General features: G+C 41.1%; 1 protein-coding gene across 1 annotated transcript; it reads left to right on the plus strand.

The window, feature by feature from the left end:
• The first annotated feature begins 6,322 nt into the window (after positions 1-6,322).
• LOC133108616 (P2X purinoceptor 5-like) lies at positions 6,323-18,157 on the plus strand. The gene is made up of 12 exons (XM_061218225.1): positions 6,323-6,692; positions 7,751-7,901; positions 8,548-8,619; positions 10,291-10,366; positions 10,863-10,959; positions 11,362-11,442; positions 12,058-12,199; positions 13,004-13,140; positions 13,293-13,386; positions 13,490-13,555; positions 16,247-16,329; positions 16,686-18,157. Exons 1-12 carry the CDS (start codon positions 6,556-6,558, stop codon positions 16,792-16,794), a joined length of 1,245 nt encoding a protein of 414 aa, XP_061074209.1. The 5' UTR covers positions 6,323-6,555; the 3' UTR covers positions 16,795-18,157.
• The last annotated feature ends 513 nt before the right edge of the window (positions 18,158-18,670 follow it).

The raw sequence follows: 18,670 nt of genomic DNA on the forward strand, positions 1-18,670 counted from the left end.
ATTGACAGCGGAAGTTGTTGCAGCGTGAGCACGATTGGACATTCCAAACTGGAGACAAGAAAATAAATCAATGATAAGATTAGGCAGGCAGGTATACAAAATAATGGATGACTTGTGGAACATGTAATGGAGTCATTCATCATTGCAATGTAAACAGCTCAATACAGCCAGGACTACCACGTGTACTGCTCCAAAACCTGTCGTTTTTTACTGCAGTGTTCTCAAAATGACCGCATGGAAGGGAAGAAAAACACCCGTTCAAATCCATATCTCTGTTTTGGGATAAGTACAGTGGTGAAATGCTTTTTTCGCAAACAAGACACGTACTTAAATTACATCTGGAAAGTTTGCATGAGATATCTTGTTGATTTACATTCCACACATAACATATACAATATATCATCTCAGGATTTGATTAAAAACTGGAGAATTTTACCACAGGGTAAAAATGACACTTTCAAGGTCATTGTTAAATGTAATGTATTCCTTTCAACATCCATTTCTGATGTAAGCTGCTTTAGGTTGACTACTGTATGATGTTACATATTTTTAAATAGTTTTTGAATAAACCAACAGCTTAAAGGTTTCTTCCTGGTGATTTCTGGCTCTGTTACACTTCATGCTGCACAGTGTAGACTCCTCACCATTTTTAGACATAGTTTTACACACATATTTCCTGTCACTCAGAGTGAAATGGTGATTCTAGTCCTGTCCTGAATTTAGGATGGCCCACCCTGCCACAATGGTCTTCGGTTCTTTTCACACTACATCGTAGATGAGCAGCGATAGTCTAGCACTGGAAGAATACACAGCTGATGCAGGCTGACAGCCAGTACTCCTAATAAACGACAGGGGTCAGTGTTGCTACCATATGGACCCAAACCTCCCTCTCGGAGTGTGGATTCTGCCAGTTATGCAGAGTGCTGTGTGACAGGTGGCCATGGTTCCTGCTTTAGCTGGGTATTCCACCAAAGAGCCTCACATCTGCTCTTTGGTCCAAGTAGTTTAACAGATTTGGGTTTTACTCAGACTAGCCAATGTATACGTTTTTATACTACCTGGGCCGCGTTTCCCGATAACAGTGTCTCTTAGCATTTTATGAAGCACTGCTTTGTACATGGTGTCAAGAGGGCAGAAGTTTTGACGGATTAAATGGTGGACATACACTAAATGACTCCGCGGTCTTTGATTGAGCACCAACTATACGCTGCAGTAGATTTGTCTTACTCATCAGCATAATAACTCCTATATATTGACTCCTACCCATTTAGCCCCTAATTGTTTGCCAGCTGATATCATTTTGGGAAATATAATTTAAAAGGCAATTAGGCCACATGTTCAATAAAATGCAACATGCATCCATCGTAATGTACAATTTTATTATTTGCAAGAAAACAGTCCCATTAATGTGGTATTTTATTTGCCAGCAACAAGTGTTGAATTATTAGAGTACATATTGCTTAACAGATTGAGATGACCTAGGAGCAACAGCTGATTTCCGAGGCTTGCAGTCGGAACAAATGGTAAATGGTTGGCATTTATATAGCGCCTTTATCCAAAGCGCTGTACAATTGATGCTTCTCATTCACCCATTCATACACACACTCACACAGCAACGGCGATTGGCTGCCATGCAAGGCACCAACCAGCTCGTCAGGAGCATTTTGGGGTTAGGTGTCTTGCTCAGGGACACCTCGACGCAGCCCGGGCGGGGGATCGAACCGGCAACCCTCCGACTGCCAGACGACTGCTCTTACTGCCTTACTGCCTGAGCCATGTCGCCCCAGTGGTGGCCACATGCATAGTGAGCTGGCAGCATCGATAAGGTATAACTAAGAGTGGTCCAGACCAACCTTACGAAAGTATCACTTAGAGAACGTATACTTAGCCAAGAACATTTTGGGAAATATGCTGACACGTTAAGGTAGAGCTTAAGGTCGAGTTACAAACAACGCAGCGTTAAGAAGGCTTTTCCTGATCAACTGTAGCTCACACAGCAGACAAGGAGCCATGCTAGCAGTGGCCTACACCAAATAATGGGTGGGGAATATTAACATTATGTAAATGAAAGTCATTTTTAGTACTTTGTCGCATAACCTTTGCATGCAATGATTGCTTTAAGCTTTAAGTCTGTGGCCCGCTGACATCACCAGGTCCCTCATTTATCAATGTTGTATACGAAAAGAAATGTTTCTAAACCATGCCTGAGATCCTTTCTCAGCAAAGTGTGGAATTTATCCATTTGTATTTGTACGTGAGAATGTGCTTAAAATGAATATTACATTGCAATACTATCCAACAAATGGAGAAAGGATTGATATACTGTAGCAAGTTATAAACTATGAAGAAAAAAGATAACTCATATATTTGTATGTATTTATTTTATTTACACTGAGGCTACAAATAGTTTCCTCAGGAAGCTATCCAATTCATAAAGATAAAACCATTTTAGCTTAACTGACTAATAAAATAAATTAGAAAAGCAGTGGGGTGTAATGTTGGAGGCAATTTAGGCGAGCAGTTAAATCATATGAAAAGGCAGCACTGAGGCATTGTGACTTGTTCAAAATGACAAAATGGCAAATCTTGCATTGCTTGAGGATCTGGCACAAGCCGCATAATACAGGGAGTGTATTTCCAATGTTTTTGTTTTTTTTTTTGCTGAGAGCAACACTTGGCTCATTCGTAGGTTTCATTTTCTTGGTCATATTTTATTGCAGCCAACTTCCTCCAGTATTAGAGAGGGAGGTGATACGCACCTATGCCATCCAAGTGCATACCCACATGCTCTCCTTGGGTGGAGAGGACTTGGACCAATTAAACTATTTATTTGTCATTTCATTAACTGTTCTGCATTCTGTGGCAGAATTTATCACATCTCTGACCTGCTCCCAAGCAATATTTTTCAAGCGAAGGGTTCCAAAAAGGTTTGTTTTTCTAGGTGATCAAAACTTCTTTCTTAGCGTTCTCTGATTTCTCCATGTTGAAAGACAGAATAGTAAGATTACCTGCAGCTTTTAAAGAGGTTTGTGACCATACCTGGATATTTTGGGCAGGTCTTTATGTAGATGAGACTTCACGTGCACGAGTACAGTGGTTTAGAATGTGCCGGATTTATCAAGGTAGAATACTTAATGGTGTGCGTAAATCAAGCTTACAAACAATTGATAAATACCAACTTTCTTGTATGTACGAGCAATATACATTTTCTTGGTAAGAGTGAATTTAGAAGCTTTTCTATGCAACATTGAGAAATGAGGGGCCAGGTGCTGGTACCCTCCCTGGTGATGCTTTGCCACGCCAGGACTGCGCCCATCTTCAGCTTCCACTTGTTTTGGGGGCTAGTTGCCTTAAGTCTTCTCTTGATCATATACATGGTAAATGGACTGCATTCATATGCTTTCATCCAAAGGACTTTAGAGTTAATGCCTCTCATTCACACACACACTCACCCACCCACACACCAACAGCGACAGGCTGCCTGCCATGCAATGCAAGGCCCCAGCCAGCTCATTGGGAGAAATGAGGTGTCTTGCCCAGGGCACACAGGGTGGGGAACCCCCCACAAAGAAACGTACGCTCAATTGGATTTAGATTGGGTGAGTGACTTGGCCAGTAAATAATTTTCCAGCTTTTGGCTTTGAAAAAATTCTTAGTAGCTTTAGAAGTACAGTGGGGTCCAAAAGTCTGAGACCACATTGAAAATCTGGGAGTTATTTTTCATGTAATCGTGGAAATAAATTCCTGAGATTTTGACAAATTTAAAAGAAAATAAAGTAACTTTAAAGCCATGCAAGAACTACTTGAAGACCAAAGAAGAGCAAGGAGTGCTGCACAATCCACAATCACCTGACCTCAGCCCCACTGACAGTCACCTGACCTCAACCCCACTGACAATCACCTGACCTCAACCCCACTGACAATCACCTGACCTCAACCCCACTGACAATCACCTGACCTCAACCCCACTGACAATCACCTGACCCCAAATTTGTGCAAATTCATGTAAGTTCATGTACATTTTTCACAGATTCATCCCAGTTTGTTATGCTACCCTGAAAATGGGCGGACTATGTATAAAAAGTGTTCTAAATTCTACATGGTGAAACCAAAATGTACAAAAGTACTTATTCATAAAAACATGAAAATCTGCACTGTGACTCATTTGAATTGTTTGATTACAATTCTAAAACTGTGTAATATATTGAAGTTTGATCAAAATGCTTTTATTTTACAATAATGATGAAGTTTGATTTAAATGCTGTTTAGTACTACAATGATAATATAAACAAGTCATAATGTTTAAAGGATCATTTTAATGATGTTAAAATGAATAAATCAGCATAAATTATTAAAACTGTGAGTCTCTTCAAACATATTGAGCTGTACAAGAGCTCTTTGTGTACAAGAGCTCACAAAGTACAAGGAGTACACTTAATCCGGTGTGTTAAAAGTCATGACATTAGTTCCAAAAAAATATATATTTCTAAGCCATTATGGAACTCACTGTATTTGCCATCCACTGTTTGATCATGTCTATTCACCCTGGGTTGACCTTGAAAGAAAACAGGACCTTGCTTTCATATTGGATTGTGATAATTATATATATATATTGATTTTGGGGGGCCAATTTGCCCTCCAAGGAACATTGAGAAAACCCTTATGTGCCAGGGCAACTGGCTCTGGCAGCTGTTCAGCTCTCTCTCTCTCTCTCTCTCTCTCTCTCTCTCTCTCTCTCTCTCTCTCTCTCTCTCTTTCTTTCTCTCTCTCTCCCGCTCGCTTTCTCCATCAGTAAAGCTGCCACGTTCAGGTTTCCAGTTGCTATTTATATTCGACTGCGACAGTGCACAACTACATGACATCATCCAACATTTTTTTGTGTCTTCACATCTTCCATAGTGAATCAGTGGACTGTATTTGTTTTAATGAAAATGAACTAAACAAATATTAGTCCAATTTCAATTGTTATTGAAGCTCACTGTAGTTTTGTCTAAACCATACACTGTTGCATTGTGTTTATTTATTTGGCAGATGTCCTCATTACTTTACATTACATTATTGGCATTTGGCAGACGCTCTTATCCAGAGCGACGTACAACAAAGTGCATACCCATAACCAGGGATAGGTTCGCTGAAAGACCCTAGAGGGAAGTACAATTTCAACATTACTTGTAGGTAAACTCACAGGCATTAAGGTTCAGGCTGCAAATGTGCAGATAAACAAGGACAATGGATAACACAGATCCATAGATACTATTACACACATTTTTTTTTTAAATGAGCCAAAAAAGCAATGCATCATATCTTCAAACTAAAATCCGATTTGAAGAGTAGTCTGATTACTCAGCACAGCCCAGCTATGCTTGAAAGGGCCAAGCAGTATACGGAAACTATCCCCATGTATTCTGGAGGTTGAAGGAATGTAATGACTAGCAATAAAAGAGACTGATTCGCTCGAGTAGATCTTTGTTTATGGGTATATATTTATATTTATTTATATTTATAGCAAAATATTAACTACCTCAACCAAAAACAAAGAGGTGAAAACAGTCTCCAATGAGATAAAGAGTGTGAGAAATTCTCATTTTGATTATGCAAATAAATGAAATGGCCACAGTTTACTGTGTTGACCCCCCCTGCTGAAAATTCCAGCTGAAACCAGTCTAAGATGGTCAAGCTGGCTTCAGCTGTTTTTGACACTTTTAGCTCGTCAACCAGATATATAGTCAGCAAATTCACCAGTTGACTGCCACCTTAACCAGCTTAACCAGTGAGAGACTAGATTTGACCAGCCACATACCAGCAATGAGCTAGAAGTGTCAAAAAACATTCTACCGGAGACAGTTGTTGGCACAATGATAGGTCACAGACATCAGGACCTCATGACATGCAAAAGATATGCAACAAAATATTAAACATGACAACTTTCATTGACGTAACATTGCTGTATCCCAAACGTTATGATGCCCTGTAAAGGGAGGGGGGACTCTGGTTCACGGTGAAGCCAAAATGTATAAAAATGCCATTTATTAAAATCTGACAATGTGTACTTTAATCACGTGATTAATAAAATAAAATAAAATTACGAATCTACAAAGGCAAATAAATAAATGATGAGTCTTTGTCCCAAACATTATCGAGGGCACTGTACACTGTCAACTTGTATACTGTCGCTAAATGCCACGGTGATAATCTATTTGGGCAGGAAATTTAAAAAATGTATTCCCTAGAAATTTCATGGCTGCCTGCGTTTAATTCTAAAGCACAGCACTAACTCAAAGTAGCTTTTCGTGTTTCTGCCATCATGCCAATGCAGATATACGGCTTGCTTCAGTGCAGTCGTGATACGGATCATTCGGCACTATAATCTGGGTATTCTGTCTCTAAAAAAAGAACTGGAACTGAAATTATCCGGGAAATAGAACCGGTTCTGCTACATGCATATCATGCCTGTACTAATTTCTTCGGTGTTTAAGTATCTTTACCTATACGAGCCATCTTCCGTATGACCACAGTCTACCGTCAACTCCCCGGCTGCGACACTTCGTAGAGGGCATGGCTGAAACCAGCTGGAAGGGTTTTTTCCTCTCCGTATTTGATTATAAAACAGAGAAATATGTCATTGCTAAAAACAAGAAAGTCGGTGTGCTGTACAGAGTCGTCCAGCTCGCAATCATTGGATACATTATCGGGTAAGCGTTTAAGCTATTAGTTCATTTGGAGCCTTAGTCGAAGTTAACCTTCAGAACTTGGAAAATAATTACCCAGAGCTAAAGCTATTGACAGTATTTCATCAGATTTGACATCTTGACTGGTGGTGACCAAAGGGTCTAAAAAGCTATGGTAATAACGTATCGGAAACTATGTGACCGTATGTTGTGTATATTACCGTATTCACATGGCACGTAGGTCCGAATGAGAACATAGCCTTCTGTATTATAAGTAATGCAGGGCATCTATTCTGGTATATTCTTCACTGGTGGGTTTCGTGATTTGTTTATCGCCTAAATAATCTACCAGTTAAATAATTGAATAACCAAATAATTGTTTTGAATATACCATCGGCTAGTCGGCGTGTCATTTTTTAAAGTCCTTAGAGCTGTATCAAAGCGGTGGTGGTAGTCTACTGCACTGCAAGTTTTCAGGAGTCTTGACTTCAGGTTACACTGTCAAGTAGTAACTCGTTTCATGCCAGAAATATTTTGATGACCCCCTCTTCATCAGACATTCCATTCTGTGACTTTGAGCACTACTGCTGTCCAAAAACAACATTCAAACAGATCATTTATTCGAGGTATATATGGAGTAAAATGTTTTTTAAAAATGTATTTGTAATGTCTTATGATTATTTTTGGTGGGGGTTAACATATGTTGAGTGTTTCAATTAATAACACATTATGCACAATAGTACACACAATGGAATTATTCTACCTTGACATGTGAACAAACCCAGGCCCCATTTTAACAGTCTATCGCATATATGCATAACTACGGCATGTGAATATTCAGATATGCGGCATAAAATGATGCCTTTGTGATCATTAACCTGAGGGTGTTGGCCAGCTAATGATGTCAGCTACTCTCACTATGAAAATGCACGTTCTGGAGCACCTTGCATTAGATGTACCTGTTTGTGAGACCTTACAGAATAACTATTTATTCTTCTTATTATTACTATTATTATTATTATTATTATTATTGCTGGGGGTAGTATTTTTCAAGTGTTGCTGAAATGTGAACATGTGCACAGATGGGTGTTCCTGAAAAAGAAAGGCTATCAGGACACGGAGGAGTCCATCCAGACCTCTGTGATCACGAAGCTGAAGGGGGTGTCCCTCACCAACACAAGTGACACAGGGGTTCACCTTTGGGGCCCCGAAGACTACGTCATCCCGCCCCAGGTGAGTCAGAGAAAAGAACAAAAACTGATTTTCAGTTCAGAATCGCAGGCTGACAATCATTACATCATCGACTGAGAGGCGTGATGCAAATACATAATGAGTGAAGCTATATTAAAGGACCCGACTTAGCTGTTCTTCATATTGTCAGCTGCGAGTTATAGTGGGCAGTGAGTCTGAATAATTTCCACATACTTGGTCATTATAATCACATATTTATAATATTCAAATAATATGAATATTATTATTAAGATAATATTAATATTATAAATGTCACAGAAAGATGAAATTTTTGTTGTAGCATTAGACCATATAAATACAGTGAAAAAGCTGGTTTACCAAGCAATTCAATTTGTGTTTTGGTATATTTAGCCAAGTGGGAGAAGCACTGAAACATCCACCTTAACAACACAGTGTAAACAGGTTGGGCTAAATTTGCGAAGACGGTGCACTGCTGACACAAGGTTCATTTTCCAGGCCTGCGGCCAACTTCTGTAACACTGAGAAATCAAGAGAAAGCATTTTCTTAGTATTAGGTCCATTCATTCAGTTATGAACCTAATGGCTGTAGAGACATCGGAAGTAACACCTCTTGCATAATATTCCATATTCTCAGAAACAATGTTTTTTTTCCCCTCTTTTTTTCCAGGGGGAAACAGTATTTTTCATTATCACAAATTTTATCGAGACTCCAAATCAGCGACTAGGGTACTGTGCTGAGGTAAGAAAGTCAATATTTAATGAAAAATTGTCACTCAATGCCTTGCAGTTCTGTTGCACCGTTGCGTCCAAAGCACTTCACAGTGAGAATGAATTTGCTTCATGCAGTCATACTGGCAATGCAATCTTGTGATCTTGTGTGATTTTTATTCAGGAAGACTTATTTCAAATTATTTCACACACACCTAGACATAAATAAACAGTAAATATACCAATAAGAAAAATAAAACTACACATATTTAGAGCTTGGTAAAATACTATGAAAAACAATGTCAGAACTACTGGCGTTTACAGGGTCCCAAAGAATGATCTGGAAGAGTAATTCTAACCTTCCTGTGCATGCAGATAAAGTTATTGACACTTTCAACATGCTTACTGGGCATGCCCTTGGTTCTGAAACCACTCAAAATAAATGTGGGTGTGTTCACAGATATTAACCTGTAAGTGTGACATATGTACCACTGACCGCTTGAAATGATGTTATATGGTCAAGGTGCCTCAATGTCTTCCTAAGGGAGATGCATATGCTGATGAAAGGTAGATTATAGAATAACTAGGCAAGGCACCAAGTTCTGTGTTGCCGTCTTATCTGTTCCCTCAGTGTAGCTGTAATTTAAATTGTATTTTGTACAGAGAGCAGCAATAAGTGTCTTCGAGAGGAAAAAACTCACTCTTTACTGCAACAACGGCGTATGCTGCCAGGGATATATTTATTCAGGCAATTAAAGTGGGGATGATACGATGTCTACGTCGCCGAAACAGAGATAAGCCGAGGACATGCTGACTGTTCAAAATACTAAAGGGGTGGTCAATAAACAAAGACTGAGTCAGTACCAAGTGAAGGAACACATTTAGACTCGCTCTTAAAAAGCAAAGTAAGCAGAGGGGCACGCAGAACGGCGACCAAAGTGAGAAAACTCCATGACTGGGCAGTTAATAATCGCAGTGAAGATCCTGAAACTGGCCTCCAGCGCGCTGGACTGCGCGCAGTAACTGTGAGGACCGTGCGGTTTTTCGGCGGTCATTAATCTCGCGGAGTCTGCTGCATGCTTCAAACCGCCGCTGTCGCCTTCTGCGCGGAACAAGAAATACAGTTTGATTACCGAGTTAAAACCCAAGGTCCCCAGCCGAGGTAACTAATCGCTCTTATTTGGGGGAGGCTGGGTGTGACTGCAAAGACACCCTTGAGTGTCTGCAGGCGTCCTGACTGAGCACTTCCAAACATTTTGCCTGCCTTATTTTTTGACTCCATGGCAACCGCGCTGTTAGTCCGGCATGTCCTTACATGGTGCAACAGTCGCCGACCTCGCTTGGCTGTTTCCATCCTCGGATAAAGAGCATTCTCTGGAGTGGCCTGAATAGAATGTCCTCGCTGAGGACAGTAAAGTGTCTATGTAAACACTTGTCACATTCAAGTGGTAGGGGGGGCATCATTTTGAACTGGAGAAGAACATTGGCTCCAAGCAATGAAATACTTGATGAAGGCCTAGATCGAAAATAGGACGTTCCCAATGCTATAGGCGAATGTGGCCCGAAACCATACATGTGCAGCAAATATAAACCTTGCGTATCCTGTTTATCCTGTTTATCTCACACACAGAGACAGCAGTACATGATGTTTAATGAGGGTGTGCGTGTTTAATCTGTGGGATTTTGTTCTGTTTTGTTCCAGAGCTTTAAAGTGCCGGACGGTCTCTGTAGGGAAAATGCTGACTGTCTGGAGGGCGATTCTGTCATAGCAGGCCATGGTATGGGTGCTTACCTTTGAAAAGAGGGAATGTACGTTGGGTCTGAAATATCTACATAATTGTAGTGTGTCATGTGTGTAATGAGGTGGCCTGTAGTGTAGTGGTTAAGGTACATGACTTGGACCCGCAAGGTCGGTGGCTCAATCCCCGGTGTAGCCACAATAAGATCCGCACAGCCGTTGGGCCCTTTGACATCCAAGTCTGTCATAATGAGGCTAATGAAATGTCATGTTGTGAATAAACATCCTGTTTTAAATTAAGGTAAATCATATTTCCCATGTTAAATGAGGGCACGACTGTACCCTCTGTGGAAAAATTCAAATAAACAATAGCTTATGAAGAAAATTTGAAGGTCTGAAAAAAGACACTACAGCGGTAAATACTTACATTAATTCTTACATTAGGTATCACATTTAAGTAATGCCATTTGATTGGAAGACCTTGTATCAACATAATAATGCATTCCAATAGTTTTGAAGTATGTCCTTTCCTACAGGAGTTAAGAGTGGACGATGCTTGAAAAAAGACAGGAACTCTACAGGCACATGTGAAATATATGCCTGGTGCCCCATTGAGAGAAACCGACGACCAGAGTAAGACTAAACCTTCACTGCCAATAAATTCAACCCCAGTAAATACATCATAATCACTGAAAATGCATAAACATACGCACACACACTCTGACAGGCACACACAAACACACACTCATGCAGACACATGCGCACACATACACACACGCACATACACACACGCAGAGACACATGCACAGAGTCATGCAGACACACACGCACAGACACACACGCACAGACACACACTTACAGACACACACGCACAGACACACACGCACAGACACACAGATAGGTAGATAGGTCATGTCCTCACTGTGAGCTTGGTAAGAGCCTGCATTGTAAATCATGACTTAAACTCACTGCCATACACTGTATCAGCATCATATGCATGCAAAGGAATTCAGTCTTTTTGTCTATTTCTTCCAGACAACCCTTGTTAAGAAAAGCTGAGAACTTCACCGTCTACATAAAGAACTTCATCAGATTTCCTAGATTTGGATTTTCTAAGTAAGTGCCACTCGTGGAACATCCATCCAAGAGCATGTGCAGACGATCAGGGGGGTTCTAGAGAGAGTAAACATCTCTGATCCAGTATAATAAAGATTTTTGATAAGTTATTTTTAAGTTCTTCTTTTTGGTGAGTCAGTACCAATGGGCTACTGGACTAGTTAGATTGTGTGGTCTAAAGAGACCTTTAGACCAGTTTGTTCACTTTTTAAAAACGGATGCATTTCTTCCTCCTGTGACACACATTATCACATAGGCAAAGCATGCTGAGTCAATATGTTCCTGAATATCTTGCTTGTTGCGAAACTGTAAACAGATTTAATCAGACAGCAAGTTGAATGAATTTAACTGAACCGCAGTACAGCATGGGTGTGTGTGTGTGTGTGTGTGTGTGTCAGTGTGTGTGTGTGTCAGTGTGTGTGTGTGTGTGTGTGTGGGTGTGGGTGTGTGTGTGTGTGTGTGTCGGTTGGAATGGGGGTGGGGCGGCGCTTGGCACTGCCCCAGGTGACACATTCCAGGTGAGGAAAGCTATCATAATAAAAGCTGCAGGCCCAAGCCAGTGCAGTCTCCTCCATGCACTTCTCTCCTGCGTCTCCCCTCTTGCTTTGCCCTCAGATCGAATGTTCTGGAAACAACCAACGACACATATTTTAAAAGATGCTCATATCACAAGAGCAGGGAGCCATACTGCCCTATCTTTCGCCTGGGGGATCTGGTTAGCTGGTCTGGGCATGACTTCCAGGAGATGGCACTGATGGTAAGTACTTAAGAACTGAATCGGTCTGTACTGCGGCTCAGTTTATCAGCCAATCTGACTGCTCTGCTGTCTCATGCTGTCTAAGGTATTTTCACAGGAAGAATGCAGACGGTCAAACGGCATGAGGGAGATGCTTCCCATGACACTATAGATATGGAACCATCTTAGCCTCAGCCCACAGTATATACACTTATTTCTATTCCTGCATTACAGCTAAAGGGGCAGCTCACCCAAAAATGAAGTTAAAGTATGTTTCCACCTACCCAGAGTACTATCTAACCATCCAGATTTGAGACACTTCGCCCCGAGCGCTTTGCCCCAGAATACCGGTGTGCTTTGGTGGAAATTTGCGTGGCAGTTAGCTATTTCTTAATTAAATATGCATTTTTGAGCTCTGTTGGTGTCCGCTAGTAGCTATTTGGAAAGAGACATGCCGGATTTTGTAATGTACATTGCTGGTGCGTTGATGAACATGAAATGTGAGATAATATCATGCTAAACTGTATCCGAAAATAATTCACATCTCAGCGAAACTATTTGGATAAACTATTTGGATGGTTAAATTATACTCTGGGTAAGTAAACGTACTTTCATTGAATATTTGGGTGGTTTTCAGTTAATCAAGTAGTTGGCCAGAACAGAGGTAATTATGTAATTCTGTTGATGATAACCTACTTTACCTTCAAACACCTATGTGCCAGCTGTAGAGAACTTCCTAGGGCTTGACGGTACAGCTCATGCAGCCAGTAATGGCGTAGAACATCTGTGATGTCACCCCATAAAAGATTAACGCATCTCACCCAGGGCGGGTCAATTGGAATTCTGATAGAATGGAACTGTGACCTGGACAAGGGCTATTCCGAGTGCAATCCGCACTATAGCTTTGCACGTCTGGATGTGAAATCTTCCGCAAGTTCCATCACATCCGGATACAACTTCAGGTACATTTGAAGTTTCCACCCCTTTAAAACAAGGTCACACAGGTAGAGGGGGGAAAATAAGATACTGCTACATTAAATATTACACACTGTGAACCCTTTTTGTTTTTGTTTGTCTTTCGGGGTAATCCTATTTTTTTAAATCATTTCCTCAGATATACTCGCTATTACAAAGACGAAGCTGGGAACAGTTACCGAACGCTATACAAAGTCTTCGGAATTCGCTTCGACATCATGGTCCATGGGAAGGTATGAAAAACATGTTTTCTAGTCTAATTTATACTACAGAATTTTTTTTAAAATCCTTGTCTGTTGATGTCTGTTCTTGTGACACAATCTGTTTCTCTTTCAGGCTGGGAAGTTTAATATTATCCCAACAATAATTAATATTGGGTCAGGACTTGCTTTAATGGGTGCAGTGAGTATGAACATATTTTACATCGAACAGTTATACAACTGCAATCAGAAATATTCAACCCCATCACCCCAAAATACATTATGGTGATGTGAATACAATTGAATGAAAAATTTACAAATGTCCATGTGCACTATTATTCAACCCCAGACATACCGCTAATCCATGTGTCAAACAGTTCGAGTTTAGTCTCATCACTCCATAGAACTCCCAGAGTCATTACATTATTGGCATTTGGCAGACGCTCTTATCCAGAGCAACGTACAGTTGATTAGACTAAGCAGAAGACAATCCTCCCCTGGAGCAATGCAGGGTTAAGGGCCTTGCTCAAGGGCCCAACGGCTGTACGGATCTTATTGTGGCTACACCGGGATTAGAACCACTGACCTTGCGTGTCCCAGTCATTTACCTTAACCACTACGCTACAGGCCGCCTTGGTTGTTTAGTGTTCTTCTTATGGTTGCCACTGACACATCTGTCCCGGCCTTCATCAGGTGGTCCTGTAGGGGTTCTGCAGTAACACAGCGGTTTTTCTCAGTTGTCTGGATCAGGTCTCTTGATGAAATGTTGGCCTTTCTCAGTATGGCACAGGCTTGCTGCCGTGTCATACGTTTTTAACTTCTTTACGACGCTCCCAACAGCGTCTTTTAGAATGTTCAATGTTTGGGGAATATTCTTATACCCAGTGTCCCTCTAGTGCATTTCAATGATTTCTTATCTCGGCTTTTGGGAGACCTCCTTAGTCTTTACCAAGGTTGCAACTGGCCTTGAATACATGCATGGGTGGGGTTTCTGTGCATCACAGCTGAGGGGTATAGAGTTCCCAACGGCTTATTTATGTTTTAACTCAACTTTGGGCCATACAGACGAGCAGGAGGTTTTTAAAACGGCAAAATATCATATAGGGGTTGATTAATTTTGACATGGCCGTATTAACGAAATATCACGTTACTCAGCAATACTACATCATACATTTTCCTTATTCATTTTGTGTATCGCTCTGATAAAGAGGTCATTCAACGCTAAATCTACCTCTTCAAAAAAAGCTTTAAGTTATAAATCCTTGCAATCTTTGGGAGGTTGAATATTTCCGATCGCAACTGTACATGGACCTATGAGGTGCAGTGTCAGTGTTCGATCAGGAGAGGTCGCTATAAGATTGTTTTTGTTTTTTCCCCCCAACAAGCCAATCAGGGCTGAGTAGCCAGCTGGATGCCTCCCAATGCCGAAGGTTCAGAATCAGTGATCGGCAGATGCAGATTATGCCATTGTTAAAAATCTAAAACATATTTGTATATATTTACAGACTATATATTTACACTTTCTAAAAAAAATATGGCTCTAGTCTAATGTGTCATTTTAGTGCTAGACATTCATGCACAGAACTGCCTTCATTGTGCTCCAGTTTCTTCTTTCACGTATACAATTGTCAGGATGACCCAACTTTGCTCAGCTTTTGCAACATTGTTAATTCATTAATTTATGTTAATTATGAATGGTCATAGACTGTTCAAAGAGTGGGTTTAAAATTGTGACCATAACCAGGTATGATTCAAGCACTGCTTGAATCAGCTCAAATGCGATACATCTGTATCTTACACTGACGTGATGATGGCAAAATACTTCTCACAGCTGCCTCTAGCTATACCTGTCACAGCTACCAAATGAGGATTTTGCTGACCTCAGTGAGGTCCACCTGATCTCATACCTTTTTCTCGGAATGGAGGTCAGTGCTGATCATTTCTCGGTCACACCTACCGCTGTGCCAAGAACGCAAAAGTTCAGATTTTCAATAATTTACTATTCTCATTATCACTCACCAGAGCAACTCCAACAAAGCTACCAGACGCTGGGCTCAAAAAGCCTTGTGGTTGCCTGTGGCAACATGTAGATTTATTTTTGGAAACGCGGCCCCGGTTTTCATATAGCACTTGAGAGCTTTGGCTCACACCTTCTGGGTAATTCAATACCTTTGCACTGCATGTGGCAATAAATCACATTGTCTGTCAGTTGTTAAAATGATCTATCCCCATTAATGAAAGGGTTGGAAACACAGGAGGAGAGAGGGAGAGGAAATGGAGGCTCTAATACAGTATACTTGCTTCATGCAAGAATAACAGCATGCAGAACCATGTCATGTCATGCAATTGATATATTATTGCCTACTATATGTCTGGTATTGTAGTTGGTACTGCAGCATTAGCTCACAAAACCAGTAAGTGCCATTGTATACCCATGGCAGCGGGTCAGGTTCATAACAGACAGACATTTCTTTGCAAGCAAATAAACATTTTAAATAAATAAGAACAACCATATTTCTTCCACTGATTCTCTGCCAATTGTAAGTGATGCCACTTTGGAAATTACTGCAGCAGAAGTGGCACGCTTTTAAACATAGTTCCAAGTAATAATTCCCAAACCAAAGCTAAGAGAATACCGAGGCTGCCTTTTGCATTCAATTTTACCTATCCCATTAGACAGACGGGACTGGACAGAATGATCTTGCCCGATTTAGCAGTCATTAGGTTGAAGTGCAGATTTTTCAGGTAGATACATAAAAAAACTGGTGCTAGTATTGAGCCAACCCAAGCCTTTAAATTCACAGAAATGAATTGCGTGGCCACAGCAAATAATGGGAGATAACTCGGTGTGAATGTATCCAAAGTGATACTCCATATTGATATTTTGTTTCAGGGTGCATTCTTCTGCGACCTGGTGCTGCTCTACATGATGAAGAAGAGTACATTCTACAGAGAGAGGAAATTTGAATGTGCCAAGTATGACTCAGTAATATCCTATTTACACACTGGTAATTCATGCAATCAGGGCACACTCAACTTTCACACTTATTTCATAAGGAAAGAGGTGGAATGTTAATAGGAGTCATTAGGTTGTAATTAAATGCCTTCATTGGGAAGGGGGCAATCATAACCAAGAACAATCATGAGAAGACAAAGAGAGTCTCACACTTTTTAACTGTTCCTTTCCTGTGCACTTTAAGCGTTCTATTGCTATAGCTTTGATCAACGCTTGCGTGTTCACTATTGACCCGTGTCGATCGTGCGGAAGACACTACACACCTGTGTGAGCGCGTTTGCTTTTTGTGAATCAGTTCTCTGTGTCTCTCCAAAAGGAACAGCACGAAGCGCAAGGGAGAGGAAAATACCATGACAGAGGACCGGGGGCACAGGAAACAGATCCTGGAGCGACGGCAGCTCACGGACCTGTCGCCGGAGGCTTAGCAGAGGGCGTGACGTCGACACCTGGGGGAAACGGCGGACAGGAACGGGTGGTGAGACCCGACGGATAGGATAAAGCCGTCCATCAGTATTTGTACCGTCAGGCCTTTTAGCACTGACCGGGCGGTCGGAGCGCGGCAGAGCCAGGCATCGCTCGACGGACTAGGCCCGCTCGAGGGACTAGGCCTCGCACGACGGACTAGGCCACGCACGACGAACTAGGCCACGCACGACGGACTAGGCAACGCTCGACGGACTAGGCCACGCTGCCTCGACAGCTTGGAACGCATCGTTGCTCTGTCGAGCCGAAAGACGGAAAGCGGGTGTGACCTCGGGACAGATTTGCCGGAGAACACAACACCATGGCTGTGCACCCTGGCAGGCACCGTCAGTGGTGTGATCAAACAGAATACACTCTGACATTTCTGTGACTGGGCTTTCTGTTAGCATTGGTCAGTAGTTCTCACCCCCACTGCTAAATCAGAGGGGAGGAGACATGTTATCATATGCTTTTTTAAACATTTGTGGAATTTTTTGAAAATGACAAAATTAATTGCAACAAAAAATGCACAAATGTTTTAGTAGCATAGTGAAAGCTGTGCTTTGGACCACATATTCAAATCAGGTTTACAGCCTTTAAGCGAGAAAAATGCATGACCCTGCAATGACTTGAATTGCGACTCAGAATTGCATTATGCTTGCGGTTTCGTCAGAAATCTATGTAACGTTGCTTGCGTACATCCACACATCACAGTGTAGTTAAAATTTGATCTCTGGGCCTACTGGAGTCAAGTCAAGTAGGTTTAACCCTTTTGGGAAAATTGCCGACACACCTGTTAACTGTTGGGATTTCAAGTCTGCATATTGGTGTCATTTGTCTATGGGAAGGCCTATACATCCATTCCAAGGTGGATTTAGCCTGTTTACACCAAATAATGAATGGCTCAAATGTTTACAAAAATGGATATCACCATCATCTTTATATGTGACCAAGTGAAGACAGTCACTGATGAGTGGGATTAGAACCCCTTTTCCAGACCGCAGTGGTAACTGAAACCGGTTGGCTATCCAAATTGACCATGGCAGTTAAGTAGATTTACTGGGAGATCATTCCAGTCGTTGCAACTCTATGTCTATACTGTTACAAAGTCACTACTATATTTATTTTGTATTTAATCAAATAGTTTACACTGACAATTACTGTGACATTTTTACATTTTTTTGAAATATCTGTGGCGAATAAAAAACAACAGTCGTGCATCATAGCACGGAGAAAATGAAACGTCACAAATGAAATACATTTAAGTAAGTAATGTACAAGATGATCACACACAATGGAATACAAAATATATTATTGTGCACTGAAGTATACCGACTTCTGAAAGTCCTGGAGATAAAGCTCTGTGGTTTCTAAGTATTTATTCCTAACTTGTTTGACAAAATGTAAAGCCAATGACCCTGGTGGGCACTGCCTAAATGGTACAATATATCAACAGTTCACTGGAGAAGTCTGTTAGATTAATTGCACAGGAAACAGGAATTGCACAGGAAACATTAGCCTAAAATTAACATCTTCAATCCATATAGTCAAGTATGAAATACACAGCAAGGTGCTTTATACTCAAACTCATTCTGCCTCAGCAAGGCCTCAGTTGCACTGAATCGCTTGAATAAATGTGATGTTTAATCTGTGTAGTGTGCCTTAATAAGTGAAATATACCATCGTCTGGGTTTGTGAATGATGCCTTTCACTGCAAGAGGACTTGAGGTTTATATTCAGTAACTAAACCGAAGATGGGTAGCGTTCACTTAATCAGACATATTTTGGGGCAAATGTGAATGATGACTGTTGGGTATTATGAGTAAGAAGCTGGCCCGT

The sequence above is a fragment of the Conger conger genome, chromosome 13 (genome assembly GCF_963514075.1).
Source record: "Conger conger chromosome 13, fConCon1.1, whole genome shotgun sequence".
In the NCBI taxonomy this organism is placed as follows: domain Eukaryota; kingdom Metazoa; phylum Chordata; class Actinopteri; order Anguilliformes; family Congridae; genus Conger; species Conger conger.